The sequence below is a fragment of the Neophocaena asiaeorientalis genome, unplaced genomic scaffold (assembly GCF_003031525.2).
Source record: "Neophocaena asiaeorientalis asiaeorientalis breed wild unplaced genomic scaffold, Neophocaena_asiaeorientalis_V1.1 scaffold43, whole genome shotgun sequence".
Classification (NCBI taxonomy): Eukaryota; Metazoa; Chordata; class Mammalia; order Artiodactyla; family Phocoenidae; genus Neophocaena; species Neophocaena asiaeorientalis.
Window position 1 is genome coordinate 6845190 of NW_020173674.1, and position 14745 is coordinate 6859934.

Consider the following 14745-nt stretch of genomic DNA (forward strand, 5'->3'; position numbering starts at 1 on the left):
TCTCAAGGGCCAGTGTCGGGACAGTTGTCAGCAGGGCTCCAACATGACGCTCATCGGAGAGAACGGCCACAGCACCGATACGCTCACGGGCTCCGGCTTCCGCGTGGGTGAGGGCCGGGGACATGGGCAGGGGGAGCGGGGAAGGCAGGCACCTGGACAAATGCGGGGTACATGGCAGCGTAAGCCACGTAGGCCACGTGGCCCTGGGGGTCGTGGGTTGAGAGAGCAGAGCCTGAGGGCCTGGGGCCCCAGGGGCTTCAGGGGGCTTGGGAGGCTGGAGTGCTGGGGCCAGAGTTGGGAGGGCTGCATGGAAGCCTGGACTTCACAGCTTTGGGTTGGTGTTGAGGCCTAAGGTGTGGGGTGATGCTGGGGTCCTGGATGACATAGGCCTCTAGGAAAGTGCTGGGTCCTGAGAGGGAGCCAGGGCCTGCAGCAGGGGCTTTTGAGGGATGTGAGCCGGGGGCAGGAGGTCTCAGAGAAGGGATAAGTATTCCCCCAAAAACAGTCTTGCTGGAAGAAACATGAAAAGTCTTTAAAAACTGTCTAAAGTAGGGCCTGCCAGTGGTAGACACCTGCATTCTCTGGGAGGAGGAGCTGAGGTCAGGGCTGGGAGTGAGGGAATTAGTTACTGGCAAGGTCTTAGAGGGGAGGGGTGTTGAGGCCTAACAAGTGGGGAGCAGGCCTGGAGGTAGGGGCTGGTTTGGGTCCTCAGCCTCTCCTCTTCCTGATGCCCCATCTATGCTTCCCCCATAAATCTTAACAGCTCTGCCTCAGTCTCCCTCCAACAAGCCGTGATAACTTCCCAGTTCCACCTGGAGTCCACCCCTTCCCCAACATCTCTCTGCAGAGGACCAGGCCTGGGCTCAGCTCTCCTCCCTCAGGGTCCTGTGGGCCAGGCTGGGGGAGGTGTCCCAGCAGTAATTACCCTCCTGGACAGGGTAATTAGGCCAGGCCCAGGATGGCACCAGCAAAACAGCCCCTCTTACACATTCCTATACTCATGTACCCACTCAGACCTGAGGAACCCCACAGATGTGGGGTTCTCATGAGACGTGCATGTGTGTCTGTCTGTGTGCGACTGCACGTGCGTGCTTGCACGTGACACACCCACGGAGGTATGCCCGGCTTTGGAGTGGCACACTGGGATCAAGTACTTGTTTCTTTGTGTTGTCTTGGGTGCATGTCTGCAATCACTATGGGAGTGTTTATGTAAGCCTGTGTTGGTGTCAGAATGAATCTGCATGTGTGTGTGATGAGATGGCTGTGCATGTGAGTATACGTGGGCCCGGCCTCCCAAGCCCCCTGGCCATCCTGCCCAGGCTGCTGTCTCCATCCGTGCTGCCCACATCCCCCAGGCTCGGCGCCCAGGCCACAGTGGGCGGGTGTCACAGGGAGGTCACCCTCACCGCTATGGGTGACTCATTGGGAGGCAGGAAGGAGAGGATCCTGCCTCCCCTGGCCCAGGACACACCCCTTCTGCCCTGAGAGACTGGCCCCAAGAGGCCGGGCAGGATGGGCTGGGCTGGGCTGGGATGCTCTTAGCCAGGCCCCGATGGCCATGCACGTGGGCCATCCCTCTGAGGCCCTTCAGGTGTCCAGAGAGCCTCAGCCCCACCTTCCCATCCTGGGAAGTGAGGGCAGCTATGTGGCAGGCAGGAGAGGGGCTGGGCCTGGTGTGTGAGCTCAGGTCCCCAAGGCTGGATTTCAGATATGAGTGTGTGACAGAAAGACAGAGATCCCATCCTCTCACTGAGCCACTCCTTCATTCATTCCCCTAGCACCTCCTCTGGCACCCAGAGCTGAGGCAGAGGGTGGGTAGGATCTGAGGAAAGGCTCTCTTCCTGGGGGAGGAGCTGAGCCTGGAAGGATAAGATGTGAATATGCAGAGATGGGGAACAAGGCTCTGAGGGGGCAGGAAAGGCATGATTAAAGTCAGGGAGGCAGAAGATGTGGTACATTTGTAGGGGACGGGAGATGAGTCCTGGAGCATAGGGTGCACGTGGAAAGAGCAGGGGGGGATGGGCTGAAAGAAGGTTCCTTCTGGGCCACGGAGAGCAAGGAAGCAAGCTGTGAGCAGGGGTGTGACTGTGCCAGAGCTTTGCCTGAAGCAAGTTTCTCTGGGGGCACTTGGGATGTTGACAGGCAGGGGAGTGGCAGAGGGCATGGGGAGGAGGGAAGATGGATTATGAGATATTACAGAGGCCAGAACTGGCCCGAGTGGGAGCAGGAGAGATGGAGTATCAAGGCTCAGTTATGAGTGACTGGGCAGGTGGGGATTCCCAGTGGTGGTTCAAGGCCAAGTGGAGGTGGGGAGGCAAGATGCTGATTTCTGACAGGGTCCCCCGGGTGGAGGTGCTTAAGAGCGGTCCCGGAGAGGGATAGTTCGAGTTGGCAATGGTGAGGTGTGGGCCCTGGGATGGCAAGACAAAGAGAGGGAGGGACAGCCCAGAGAGGGCTGAATCAGGGGAAGAATTTAGGGGTGAGGAGGAGGAAGCACCAGAGAGAGATTGGATTTCCAGGAAAGGCCTAAGGGAGGGAAAGGCTATTCCGTCCTCCTCCTCCTCATCGTTTGCTACTACTTATTAAGGACCCACTGTGTATTGGGCATTTGTACAGGCATTGCCCCATTTAATAGACAGGCCAGTCCTACAGATGAGGGCACTGAGGCACAGAGAGGGGAAGTAAGTTGCTCAGGGCCACACAGTTGGCACATGGCCTCCTAGCTAGGATTTAAGTCCAAGACTTGACTCCAGTGGCCCCATGGGTATAAGGATGTTGGGGGACTTACAGGGTAGTGTGTGTGTGTGTGTGTGTGTGTGTGTGTGTGTGTGTGTGTGTGAGATGTGTTACAAAAACCAGCTTCCCAGGGAGGACAGAACTTCCCAAGGAAGCAGGGAGGAGGGGAAGAGACAGGATGTGGGTGAGGGACTGGGCCTGGGGGCTGGGACAGGGGTCTGCCTGGGCCCTGATCCACCTTTCCTCCCCAGTGGTGTGCCCTCTGCCCTGCATGAACGGCGGCCAGTGCTCCTCCCGAAACCAGTGCCTGTGTCCCCCGGACTTCACCGGTCGCTTCTGCCAGGTGCCTGCTGGAGGAACCGGCGGGGGCACTGGCGGCTCAGGCCCTGGGCTTGGTCGGGCTGGGGCCCTGTCCACAGGCGCGCTGCCTCCCCTGGCTCCGGAAGGCGAGTCTGTGGCCAGCAAGCACGCCATCTACGCGGTCCAGGTGATCGCCGATCCGCCGGGGCCCGGGGAGGGGCCCCCTGCCCAGCATGCAGCCTTCCTGGTGCCCCTCGGGCCAGGACAGATCTCAGCGGAAGGTACCAGGCAACGGGCAGACCCCGGTAGGCCGAGGCGGGCGGGCAGTAGGGTGGCAGGTCCCGGGCGGAAGCCAGCCCTGGAGGACCGCCACACTGCCAACCTGCCCTGTGGGGCAGCCCTGAAGCCGCTGTGCCCCACCCCCCAGTGCAGGCCCCACCCCCTGTGGTGAACGTGCGTGTCCACCACCCGCCCGAGGCCTCTGTCCAGGTGCACCGCATCGAAGGGCCCAACGCCGAGGGCCCGGCCCCCTCCCAGCACCTGCTGCCGCACCCCAAGCACCCGCATCCTCGGCCACCCACCCAGAAGCCCCTGGGCCGCTGCTTCCAGGACACGCTGCCCAAGCAACCCGTGAGTGAATCCACAGTCGCCGCTGGACCGGCCCTTCAGTCTCTCAGGGCTGCCCTGTTCCAACCCACCCGGATTGCTCAAAACTGGGGGTGTCCTGCAGGTTGAGTGGAGGAGGAAAAGGGCCTCAGGAGGGAGGCCAGGTGGGGGCTGGGCACCCTGTAACCCATGTCCACACTCCTCTCCCTAGTGTGGCAGCAATCCTCTCCCCGGCCTCACCAAGCAGGAGGACTGCTGTGGAAGCATCGGCACAGCCTGGGGCCAGAGCAAGTGCCACAAGTGTCCCCAGCTGCAGTGTGAGTGCCTCGGCTCAGTGACACCTCCCTCCCACTCCTCACAGGGTGGTTCCGCCGACACCCCTCTCAGCCCTGCAGTGGGAGACTCCAGCCCAAGCAGCCTGAGCCTCTCACTGCCCACCCAATTCCCCTCAGCGTCCCACCCTGCCTGTCTCCAGTGCCCTCCCTTCCCTCTCTGCAGGCCCCCCAAGGTCCTCTCCTGCCATGCTCTCCTCTCTCTGCAGACACAGGGGTGCAGAAGCCAGGGCCTGTACGTGGGGAGGTGGGCACTGACTGCCCCCAGGGCTACAAGAGGCTCAACAGCACACACTGCCAGGGTACAGCCAGCTGGAGATTCTGTGGGCGGGAGGGGTAGGCCCATTGTCACTGGGGGAGGTCCTACGGTGGACAAGGGGGGTGGTGGGGCGGGGGCAGAACCCTGAGGTGCTTGGAGCAGCTTGCTGTCACCCTGTGGCCCCAGACTGGAGGGACCAAACTCTCACTTACCACAGACATCAATGAGTGCGCGATGCCAGGCATGTGTCGCCATGGTGACTGCCTCAACAACCCTGGCTCCTATCGCTGTGTCTGCCCACCTGGCCATAGCTTGGGCCCCTCCCGCACACAGTGCATTGGTGAGACTGGGGGATCCTTGGAAGTCACAAAGCATGGGTGGGAGGTTAAGCCTCCAAACAGTAAGGATCAGAGGTCACAGAAGTCAGAGTGAGGTCAAGGGTTGACTGCAGGTGAAACAAGGCCCAGAGCAGATAGGGTCAGGGATCAGTAGGTTCAGGAGTTGCATGAGATCTGGTGTTAGAGGTCGCATGGGGTCAGGGATTATATGGCGTCAAGGTCATATGAGACCATGGGCTTGATGAGTGGGAGGGATAAAGTCTAGAGCAGCTAGAATCAGGGGTCAATGGGGTCAGTGGTCACCGAAGTTTCAGGTGTTACATGAGGTCAGAATAACACAGGTTTCAGGGGTCATATGAATTCAGGGTCACGTGCGATCAGGGGCCACATGAGGATTAAGCGTTGTCTGGGCCAGAGAGGCAAGGTCTGGAGCAGACGGGAAGGGGGATGTGGGCAGTGTTCAGGCCCAGATGCCCATGCCCACCACTGGCCTCTGCAGCGGACAAGCCAGAGGAGAAGAGCCTATGTTTCCGCCTGGTCAGCCCTGAGCACCAGTGCCAGCACCCGCTGACCACGCGCCTCACCCGCCAACTCTGCTGCTGCAGTGTTGGCAAGGCCTGGGGCACCAGGTGCCAGCGCTGCCCAGCTGATGGCACTGGTGAGCCTGGGGCATTTGTGGCTGGGGGGCTGTCTGTGTGCCTATCCAGGAAATGCTCACTTCTCTGCCCCTTGCTCTGGCCGCAGCTGCCTTCAAGGAGATCTGTCCAGCTGGGAAGGGGTACCACATCCTCACCTCCCACCAGACGCTCACCATTCAGGGTGAAAGTGACTTCTCCCTTTTCCTGCACCCTGATGGGCCACCCAAGCCCCAGCAGCTCCCTGAGAGCCCCAGCCGGGCACCACCACCTGAGGACACAGAGGAAGAGAGAGGTCTGGCCTGGCCCCTCCTGTTACCTGACAGTTGCTGAACCCCTAGGTCTGACACCTTGACCCTTGATCCACGGATATGACCTGAGTCTAACCTCTAACTCCTAGTCCCAGACCAGCACTGACCCCCAGAGCTGATACTCTGACACTTAACCAATGTTGTAACTAACCCCAGAATTAACCCTAATCAACAGAATTTGACCATTTATTGCCCTCCAGATTCAATCTTCTGACTCCAGGACCCCTTTGATTTCCAGACCAGGGCACTAATGCAGCTCAAATGCTGCCCCTAGATCTGACCTTCTGACCGCTGACCCAGGGATTTGACCCTGGCTATAACCTCCCAAGCCAAGGACCTTGTCCAACCATTGCTTCACTGACCTGTGATGGAAACACTCCCTGACCTCAGGATCTAACCCCTGATGCTTCATCCAGACATGATCGTTGAACTCTTAGGGACCCTGACCACAAATACCCAAGTGCCAATCCCAGATTTGACTCCCTTCTCCCAGCCCAACACTTAATGGCCCCATCTTCTTCCCTTCTAGGGGTGAGCACAGACTCAGTGAGTATGAGAGCCCAGGTGGGAGGGGCAGGGAGGCCAAGGAGACACAGAGGGCTCATGTTGCTGTCACCCGCAGCCAGTGATCGAAGAGCAGTCCTCGCAGCAGAGCCACCCGACTGTCACCACATCTCCTGCCCGGCCCTACCCTGGTGAGCTGGGCACCGTAGGAACCAGTCCTCAAGGGCTGTCACTGCCAGGGAAGTTCACAGTCTAGGCACCAGGGGGCGGTGAAGCTGGGTGTGAAGTTCCCAGCCGGTGACCTGCGGAGAGAGGGGCGGCGCTCCCAGCTTCCTTACCAGCTGACGAGCGTGCCCTGCTGCCCGCAGAGCTGATCTCCCGGCCCTCGCCGCCCTGGTTCCTGCCCGACTTGCCCCCGTCCCGAAGTGCGGTAGAGATCGCCCCTACTCAGGTCACAGGTAAGACCCGCCCACCTAGGCCACGCCCGAGGTAAGCCACGCCCCTAACAGTTTTTCTCCTCCCTTACCCCCTTCAATCATTCCCGAGCACTAAAACATCCAGGGTTTACTGTGTGCCAGGCCCTGGGCTGGGCGCTGTGGAAGCCTCGGTGTGCAGCAGAGATCCCACTCTGCCTTCAACTGATCCGGGTATTATGGTGGTCAGCCCAGGCCGAAGGCATTTATTCATATATTCTACAACTATTTATTGAGCACCTACTATGTGTAGGCACTGTTTAAGTGCTGGGGATACAGTAATAAGCAAAACAGACAAAAGTTCCCTATCCTAAAAAAAAAAAAAAAGTTCCCTATCCTTGTGGAGTAGACAGACAACAAACAGATCAATGAGTCTAAATCTGGTATGTCTCATAAATGCTATGAAAAAAAAATAGAGAAGAAGGAAGGAAGTCTGGGCGGAGGAGGTGGGGGGTGATAATATGCACGGTGGCAATGAGAGAAGGCTTTCTGAGCAGGGCTTTAAAGATTGTTAGAAATTAACAATGAGAAGTGGGAAAGAAATGGGCGGGTTGGGAAAAAGGACATTTCAGTTTGGGCAGAAGTTTGGGCAAAGGCATGGAAACATGAAACCCTGGTTTCATGGAGCGGGGAGAAACCACACACACAGATCAGTGTTTCTGAACAAGGGGAGGACCGGCTCAGGGAGCCTTGTTAAGAGGCTTGGGTTTGATCCCAAAGGCTGTGGGAAGTGTCTGCAGGGTTTTGGGCATCGTAATAATTGCTAGCTATGGCTGAACAGCTGCCCTGGGCCAGGCACTGACTGAAGAGTTTTACATACTAAATACCGTTTACCCTTCTCATACTCTGTGAAGTGGGCACTGTTAGCCTCATTTTCCAGATGAGAAAATTGCGGCTAAGGGAGGTTCAGGGACTGGTCCCAGGTCACACAGCTGAGCCAGATTCAAGCCCATGTCTCTGTGGACTCCAAAGCCACAAGGAAGCCACCAGCCTGGTTGAAAACCGGAGGTTCGATGAGCTCCTGGTGGAAGGTGACTGCCCTGGAAGTCTGCACAGGCTAGGAACCACCCAGGGACAGCCTGGGGGCTGTGGGAATGTGGAGGAAGAGACACATGCTGAGGCTTCTCAGAGGAGGGGGTGTTAAGGATGCCTAGGGAGAGGCATCTCAAAGAGAACAGCCTGCAAGAGCCCACTGGCCAGGTGTGTTTGGGAAAGGGTAGAGTTCAGCATCAAGGCCTGGGCTGCATGGGGCAGGGCTCAGGGGCGGGACCACAACGGGGAGAGGTGGAGGCACGAAGTACTAGGAATCGTAGGAAATAGGGTGAGGAGGATTCCTGGATCTGACCACTTATGCACAACCATGTGCGAGCCAGGATTCCCAGGAAACCAGCTCCTGTCTGCCTTGGGAGGGGGAGGAAAACCACTGTTCTGGAATTGGGGGGGGGCAGGTCCCTAAGGCAAAGGGTGTTGGTTCACTGATCTAGAGGATGTTTGTGTGGGTGAGGCTGCAGGGTTTGAGGTATTGGGGTTACTGGGGTCAGGGTATCATAAGTGGGGATAGAAGTATCAAGGTTTCCTGGAGTTGAGGAGATAGGGATGTCAGGGACCTGGGGTCATGGTTTGGGGCTGCCGGAGGTTGTGATGTTGGGGTTATCTGTGATGGAGGTGTAGGGAATCCTAGGATTGGAGCACCCGAGCTTAGGGTGCGACCCGGCCCAGGTATCCGGGTCGTTAGTAATGGGCTATCCAGGTCCTCCCTGGGGACGTGGCAGAAAGTGAATGCTCCCTGCCTGGACCCCTGACCTACCGCTCCACCCCCCAACCCCGGCAGAGACGGACGAGTGCCGACTGAACCAGAACATCTGTGGCCACGGGGAGTGCGTCCCTGGACCCTCGGACTATTCCTGCCATTGTAACCCGGGCTACCGGTCGCATCCGCAGCACCGCTACTGCGTGGGTGAGCGTGGCGAGTGGGTAGCGCCGGGGCGGCCCTGGCTCCCGACAGACCTCTGACGCCTCCCCGCCCGCGCGCCCTTCTCAGACGTGAACGAGTGCGAGGCGGAGCCGTGCGGCGCCGGGAGGGGAATCTGCATGAACACCGGCGGCTCCTACAACTGCCACTGCAACCGCGGCTACCGCCTGCACGTCGGCGCCGGGGGGCGCTCGTGCGTGGGTGAGCACGGCCGGGCCGGGGGTGGCGCTGGGGCTAGGTGGACCCGGGGGGCTCTCCCGACCGCATGTAATCCCCTCCGCCGCCTTGCACTCCCCTCGCGCCCCCTTCCTCCCGCTCAGACCTGAACGAGTGTGCCAAGCCCCACCTGTGCGGCGACGGTGGCTTCTGCATCAACTTTCCCGGTCACTACAAGTGCAACTGCTACTCCGGTTACCGGCTCAAAACCTCTCGACCGCCCGTGTGCGAAGGTGGGGAAGACCCCATCCAGACCGCCGGGGGTCCTCAGCGGTCCCTCGGCCTGGGGTGGGGGCGGAGGGCCTCACCCCCGTCTCAACCCAGCTCTGGGCCTCTCAGAGGTTTCGGTCCGGAGCCCAGAGGGCCTGCTTCGCCTTGTCGATTTGTGACGAAGGGAGGCCCTGCCGAGGACGCTGAGCGCCTGGCCGGCCACGTTGTTCCCAAACGAGTCCTCTTCCTCCCTACTGTGCAGACATCGACGAGTGCCGAGATCCTAGCTCCTGCCCAGATGGCAAATGCGAGAACAAACCTGGGAGCTTCAAGTGCATTGCCTGTCTGCCTGGCTACCGCAGCCAGGGGGGCGGGGCCTGCCGCGGTAAGGGCGAGCCGTGGGTTCGGGGTAGGGTAGGGGGCGGGGCCTCGAAAGCAAATGGGCGGGGCCCTTCGGGAGTCGCCCCTGTGATGGAGCGGGGCTAACGGCGGTGGAAGTCACCTCCAGACTGGGCGTCCTTCCCGGGAGTAGAGGACACCCCCCATCCCGGGCGGAGGGGGCTCCCACCCCCTCACAGTGCATCATCCGGTGGGGCGGAATCCGAGGCGAGCCTTCTCCGCTGCAGACGTGAACGAGTGCGCCGAGGGCAGCCCCTGCTCTCCCGGCTGGTGCGAGAACCTCCCGGGCTCCTTCCGCTGCACGTGCGCCCAGGGCTATGCGCCCGCGCCGGACGGCCGCAGTTGCCTGGGTGAGCTCCAGCCCTCCCCGCCCTGCCACCCGCCACCCATTCACGCGCCGAAGCTGGGGACTGGGTCACCCCGTCTGTCGGACGGGTGGGCAGGAGGTAGCTAATTCACAGACACCGCCCCTTCACTGATCGATCCACTCACTACTTTCGTCAGCGGACCTGGCGGAGGAGGGGGCGACCAGAATTTCTACGTAGGAAGGATCTTAGGAGGCAAAGCTTGAAGCTGCGTTTGCAAAGCACGTTACTTAAATTTGAGGGGGGAAAAAAGATATAAAAGAAAGGGGATGTTAGTAGTCCCCCCGACACTAATGTTTCTTATGTATCAGGAGGAAGGCTGAGGGCTGGGATTCAGAGAAACTGGAGAACAATAGACACCAACTGTAGAGCGCAGGGCTGTAGGACTGGATGGAGTTTGGGTGTTCCTGGGAAACCTCAGCGGGGCTGGGAGAAGGGGAGGTCTGAGTGCTCTTAAAGGGTCAACAGGAGTTAACCAAGCGAAGAAAGGTGAGAGGGAAGAGCATGCCAGGCGCAGCGCCAGCGAAGTCAGAGGCAAACACCAGCACGGAGTGTACAGGGAATGTAAGGTGTAAGCAGGGGATGGGGGCTGAGGCTGGCCGGTGAGGGGCAGGTCCCCACGCCCTGAAGGGCCCACCTAAGCCCTGCCCAGGAGGTTGAGCTTCACCCTGAGGTTATTAGGAGGCACCTGAAGCATTTTAAGGGGAAGAATGGCAAGACCGGCCATTTGTTTTAGAAAGTTCCCTGATGCCCATTGTGGAGAGTGGCTGGAGGTCTGGTGGGGACTCAGGACAGAGACAGTGGTGGACCTGATGAGAATAGAGGCCTAAGGATGGTCATGAGGTTATGTGATATTAGAGAAATATTAGAACGCGTTACCTGGGCTGCTTGTTAACTGGATGTCAAGGTGAAGGAGAGAGGGGAGTAAGGGATCCTTAGGTTTCCAGTTTGGGTGAGTCAGTGGGTTCTGCTCACCGGGATAGGGTCCCCTGGGGTGGGGCATGTTTGAGAAGGAAGACATTAAGTTTCATGTTGGACAGTTGAGCGGGTGGTCCCTGTGGGCCTTTCAGCTGGCAATGCCAGCAGAGGGTGGGCCATACTGATTGGAAACCTTGGGCCAGACACACCCAACTGGAACTGTGTATTGTGGGGGTGTGGATCCTTGGGGTGTCACTGGGAGGGTGTGAAGCCTTGGGGTTGTGCCCTGGGAGGAGCTGTGGAGACTTGAGGTGTCACTGGGGGTGTATGGAGCCTCGGGGTAGGCACTGGGGAGAGCTGTGGAGCCTTGGGGTGTGAACTGGGGGCATGTGGAGCCTTGGGGTGCAGTCAAGGATGGTGGGTCCGGTGAGGGGAGCCTTGGCAGAGCCTTGTGGATACTGCCACGTCGGTAGAAGGCAGGGGAATCGGAGCAGGAGGTGGCGGAGCAGAGGTGGTGGGAGGGCCCAGGGAGCACTAGCTGGGAAGCTGGGGAGCGGAGGCATGCAGGGAAGAGGAGGATGAGGTAAATGCAACAGAGAGCTTCTTGTAAAATAAGGACTAGCTGGGGAGACGAGAAGGTCCTTGGTGGCCTTGGCAGGGGAGCTTCCGTGGCATGACGGGAGGCCAGAAGATGCAGGCAGCAAGTGAGGAGGAGTGAGACCTGGGATCACCAGAGTGGGGTGTAGGCTGTAGGCTGAGGAGAACAGTAGAGGTTTGGAACTGCCCAAGAGCACGGGGGCTACCTAGGGGCTTTCGAGTGTCAAGGCTTGAGAGGAGGAGGAGAGGGTAGCGCTAGCCATGCTGAGGATCTGGCTGGGCTGGAAGCCAGAGGGAGTGGAGTGGCCCAGGGTGCTTAGCTTGGTGGCTGGCTCCAGCCCCGCTCAGCACCCAGGATCCTGAGAAGCAGGCTAGGGCTCTGACTTTGCCAGACCAGTGAGGAGGAAGAAGAGGTGTTCATGGGCTCTTGCTAGAGGAGGTAGAGTTGGGGGCTTGAGAACAGCGGAGGCAGTGGGAAGGAAGCTGCATCTGAGATATCCAAGAGGGGGCAGATCCCAGCCCCTCGTACCGAGAGTGAGTGGCTGGCATTGAGGTGAAGGTCACAGAAACTGAGGGATGAAGGACTGTAAGGTCAGAGGCTGGGCCTGGCTGTCCAAATGGACGTTGAAAACTCCTAGGATGGGGAGGAAGAGAGAGGGAGAGGGGCTAGGAAGGGGGGTGCTGACAGCAATAGAGAGGCTGGCGTGGGGGCCAAGTGCACCTCAGAGGAAGAGTGTGGTTTGAAAGGGGTCTGGGGTGTGGGCAACGACCGGCTTCCACCAGAAAGGACTGCAGAGAAGCATGCTCTCAGAGCCAAGTCCCTTCACTGCACAAGCAGAACAAGTTTATTCTGTGAGACCAAAGATATAGGGGAGCTTATTTACATGGGAAGGAGGGCAGCCACGGCAGGTGGGGGAAGGGCAAGAGCAGCCGTGAGAGCAGCTGGGGCAAAAGGAAGCCCAGGGAAGAATGGGATTGTTTGGTGAGAACAGATGAAGGATGGGGAGGCCTGAGTTCTTTGGAATCATACGTGGCCCAGGGTTGCTGGCAGCACCTGGTCTGGTCGTTAGGGCATAGTGTGCCACACAGGAGCAGGGTGAGGGTCCCATGCTTTTCTCTGGCTCCACTCACCTCAGCTCTGGTGCTCCAGGCCATGGGCAGGAGTGGGAAAAGGGTAGCAGAGGCCCAAGACCGTCCCATCCTGGCCCTCTGACAGCCCCTGTGCCCCATAGATGTGGATGAGTGTGAGGCTGGGGACGTGTGTGACAACGGCATCTGCACCAACACGCCAGGCTCCTTCCAGTGTCAGTGCCTCTCTGGCTACCATCTGTCAAGGGACCGGAGCCACTGTGAGGGTGAGGGGGCCCTTGAGCTGGGGGGCTGACCTGTTCCTCCCTACCCCAAGACCTCCACTGCCCAGGCCCCAAGCCCAGGGGCTACCTGTAAACAAGCCAGGCACTCCCATGGCCAGCCCCCATCCAGATGCAAGATGAGGCCTGGGGTGTGGGCCCTACCCAGGGCTCTTTGGGAAGCCTTGGAAGCCTCAGGCTGTGTGTGATTGGGCTTAGCCCCTGAGATTCTCCCCCTCTTTGATTCCCTATAGACATTGATGAGTGTGACTTTCCCGCAGCCTGCATTGGGGGTGATTGCATCAACACCAATGGCTCCTATCGATGTCTCTGTCCCCAGGGGCATCGGCTGGTAGGCGGCCGGAAGTGCCAAGGTATGGGGGGATTGGCTGAGAGCTCCCGAGGAGCAATGGCAGGCAGCAGTAATCTCCTAGACACACTATTGATCTGTCTTTCCATCCATCCATCCACTCACTCATCCTTCTACTCTTTCACTGAAAATAACAACAGTGATAATGACAGGAATTAACGGTGCTTATTACTGTGTGCCAAATCACCCCTATATGCATTCATCCAACAAGAGTTTACTGAGCATCTAATATTTGCCAGGTTCTGTGCTATATACTAGATATTGAGCAATGACCCAGGGCTCCCAGCTGGGGGAGACTGACATATAAATTGATTCTTAAGTTCAGGGTGCTGGGTGCCAAAAGAGGTCTGGACTAGTGATTTATTCCGACAGTTGAATTGGAACTTGAAGCATAAATAGGGTTCCCTAAAGCATAAATAGATTCCCTAAGCAGAGAAAAGCATGGGATGGTATTCCAGGCCCAAAGAACAGTATTTGCAAAGCACAGAGATCCGGAAGAAACTAGTTGTGTTTTAAGGGAGAGTGGACACCTATGCCCTAAACACAGAGCTGAGGGTGTTGGTGGTTTAGAGTAAAGGGTGATGAGACTTAAAGATATTGGGAGACCACACTGAAAGTCCCCAAATGCTGAGCTGGGAGTTAGGACGTCATTCTGTTAGGTTTTATGAAGAATAATACAGACTGTGCACACACTACCCACACGCACAGACACGCGAGTGGATTTCCTGCCGTGTGTACTTTGAAGTCACAGTGGAAACTCAGGTTCTGATCTTGTGTGAGGCCCTTGAGGCATACTCCCGGGCAAACAGGGGCTCATTTCCCTCTGAGTGATTCTTTCTGCTCACCTCACTCCCTGAAGACATAGATGAGTGCAGCCAGGACCCGGGTCTGTGCCTTCCCCATGGGGCCTGTGAGAACCTGCAGGGCTCCTACGTTTGCGTCTGCGATGAAGGCTTCATGCCCACCCAGGACCAGCACGGCTGTGAGGGTGAGTGCCCTCTCGGCTTCCTCCTCAATCTAGACAACTCCCTTGAGCTGCAGCTGGGGCTCAGAGTTGTATCCTGGTCCCACCCTCTGGAATGTGGCAAACAGGAAGAAATCTCTTTTTGCCTGGGAGAGCCCGGTGGGGCCAGACCTCGCAGGAGGGCCCTGAATGCCACAGTGAGGATGGAGCTTGGCTTTCACAGTGCAGCTAAGGGGAGCCAGGGGATGTGGGGGAATAGAGGGATGAGGTTGGTGGGCAGCGTGGACAGGCAAAGACATTCTGCAGGAACCTGAGCTGCTCTCCCCTCCCCTCAGAGGTGGAGCAGCCCCACCACAAGAAGGAGTGCTACCTTAACTTCGATGACACCGTGTTCTGCGACAGTGTACTGGCCACCAATGTCACCCAGCAGGAGTGCTGCTGCTCCCTGGGGGCTGGCTGGGGAGACCACTGCGAGATCTATCCCTGCCCAGTCTACAGCTCAGGTCAGGAGCCGGGCAGGCCCTTTCCTTTTTCAGAGCCTCAGTTTCTTCATTTGGAACGGACTGGGGGAGAGAGCCCTCCCTGGGTAGGTGGGAAATGAGGCGAGAGCTCCGACCTGTGCCCGACAGCCAGCACACACGCGCTCAATCCTGCCTCCTTCCTTCCCCACGGCCACTATCTCGCTGTAGCTGAGTTCCACAGCCTTTGCCCGGACGGGAAGGGCTACACCCAGGACAACAACATTGTCAACTATGGCATCCCAACCCACCGTGGTAAGCCCCAACACGGCTCCGCCCACCTGGCATGCCCTGCTCCGCCCGCTGAGGTTTGGACCGCCCCAATCCCGCCAGTGCTTGTCAGTGGCGGGGACTGGGGGGAGGGCCCCCCCCC

The 14745-nt window shown here is 58.7% G+C and overlaps 1 protein-coding gene across 2 annotated transcripts in view; it reads left to right on the top strand.

Annotated features, from left to right (window-relative positions):
• The first annotated feature begins 6 nt into the window (after window positions 1–6).
• LTBP3 (latent transforming growth factor beta binding protein 3) overlaps window positions 7–14745 on the top strand; it is a 17492-nt gene continuing 2753 nt past the window's right edge. Inside the window, exons 1-21 of one of the 2 annotated variants that reach the window (XM_024748879.1) lie at window positions 7–107; window positions 2988–3317; window positions 3464–3666; window positions 3854–3959; window positions 4184–4276; window positions 4451–4573; window positions 5071–5229; window positions 5316–5501; window positions 6047–6063; window positions 6140–6212; window positions 6390–6479; window positions 8326–8451; window positions 8536–8667; window positions 8787–8915; window positions 9155–9277; window positions 9519–9641; window positions 12404–12526; window positions 12775–12894; window positions 13750–13878; window positions 14190–14357; window positions 14544–14627. In XM_024748879.1, the coding sequence (XP_024604647.1) occupies window positions 44–107; window positions 2988–3317; window positions 3464–3666; window positions 3854–3959; window positions 4184–4276; window positions 4451–4573; window positions 5071–5229; window positions 5316–5501; window positions 6047–6063; window positions 6140–6212; window positions 6390–6479; window positions 8326–8451; window positions 8536–8667; window positions 8787–8915; window positions 9155–9277; window positions 9519–9641; window positions 12404–12526; window positions 12775–12894; window positions 13750–13878; window positions 14190–14357; window positions 14544–14627 (2701 nt within the window). In that variant the 5' untranslated portion in view covers window positions 7–43. The remainder of the gene's footprint in view (window positions 108–2987; window positions 3318–3463; window positions 3667–3853; window positions 3960–4183; window positions 4277–4450; window positions 4574–5070; window positions 5230–5315; window positions 5502–6046; window positions 6064–6139; window positions 6213–6389; window positions 6480–8325; window positions 8452–8535; window positions 8668–8786; window positions 8916–9154; window positions 9278–9518; window positions 9642–12403; window positions 12527–12774; window positions 12895–13749; window positions 13879–14189; window positions 14358–14543; window positions 14628–14745) is intronic. The other variant, XM_024748878.1, reaches the window with a different exon arrangement.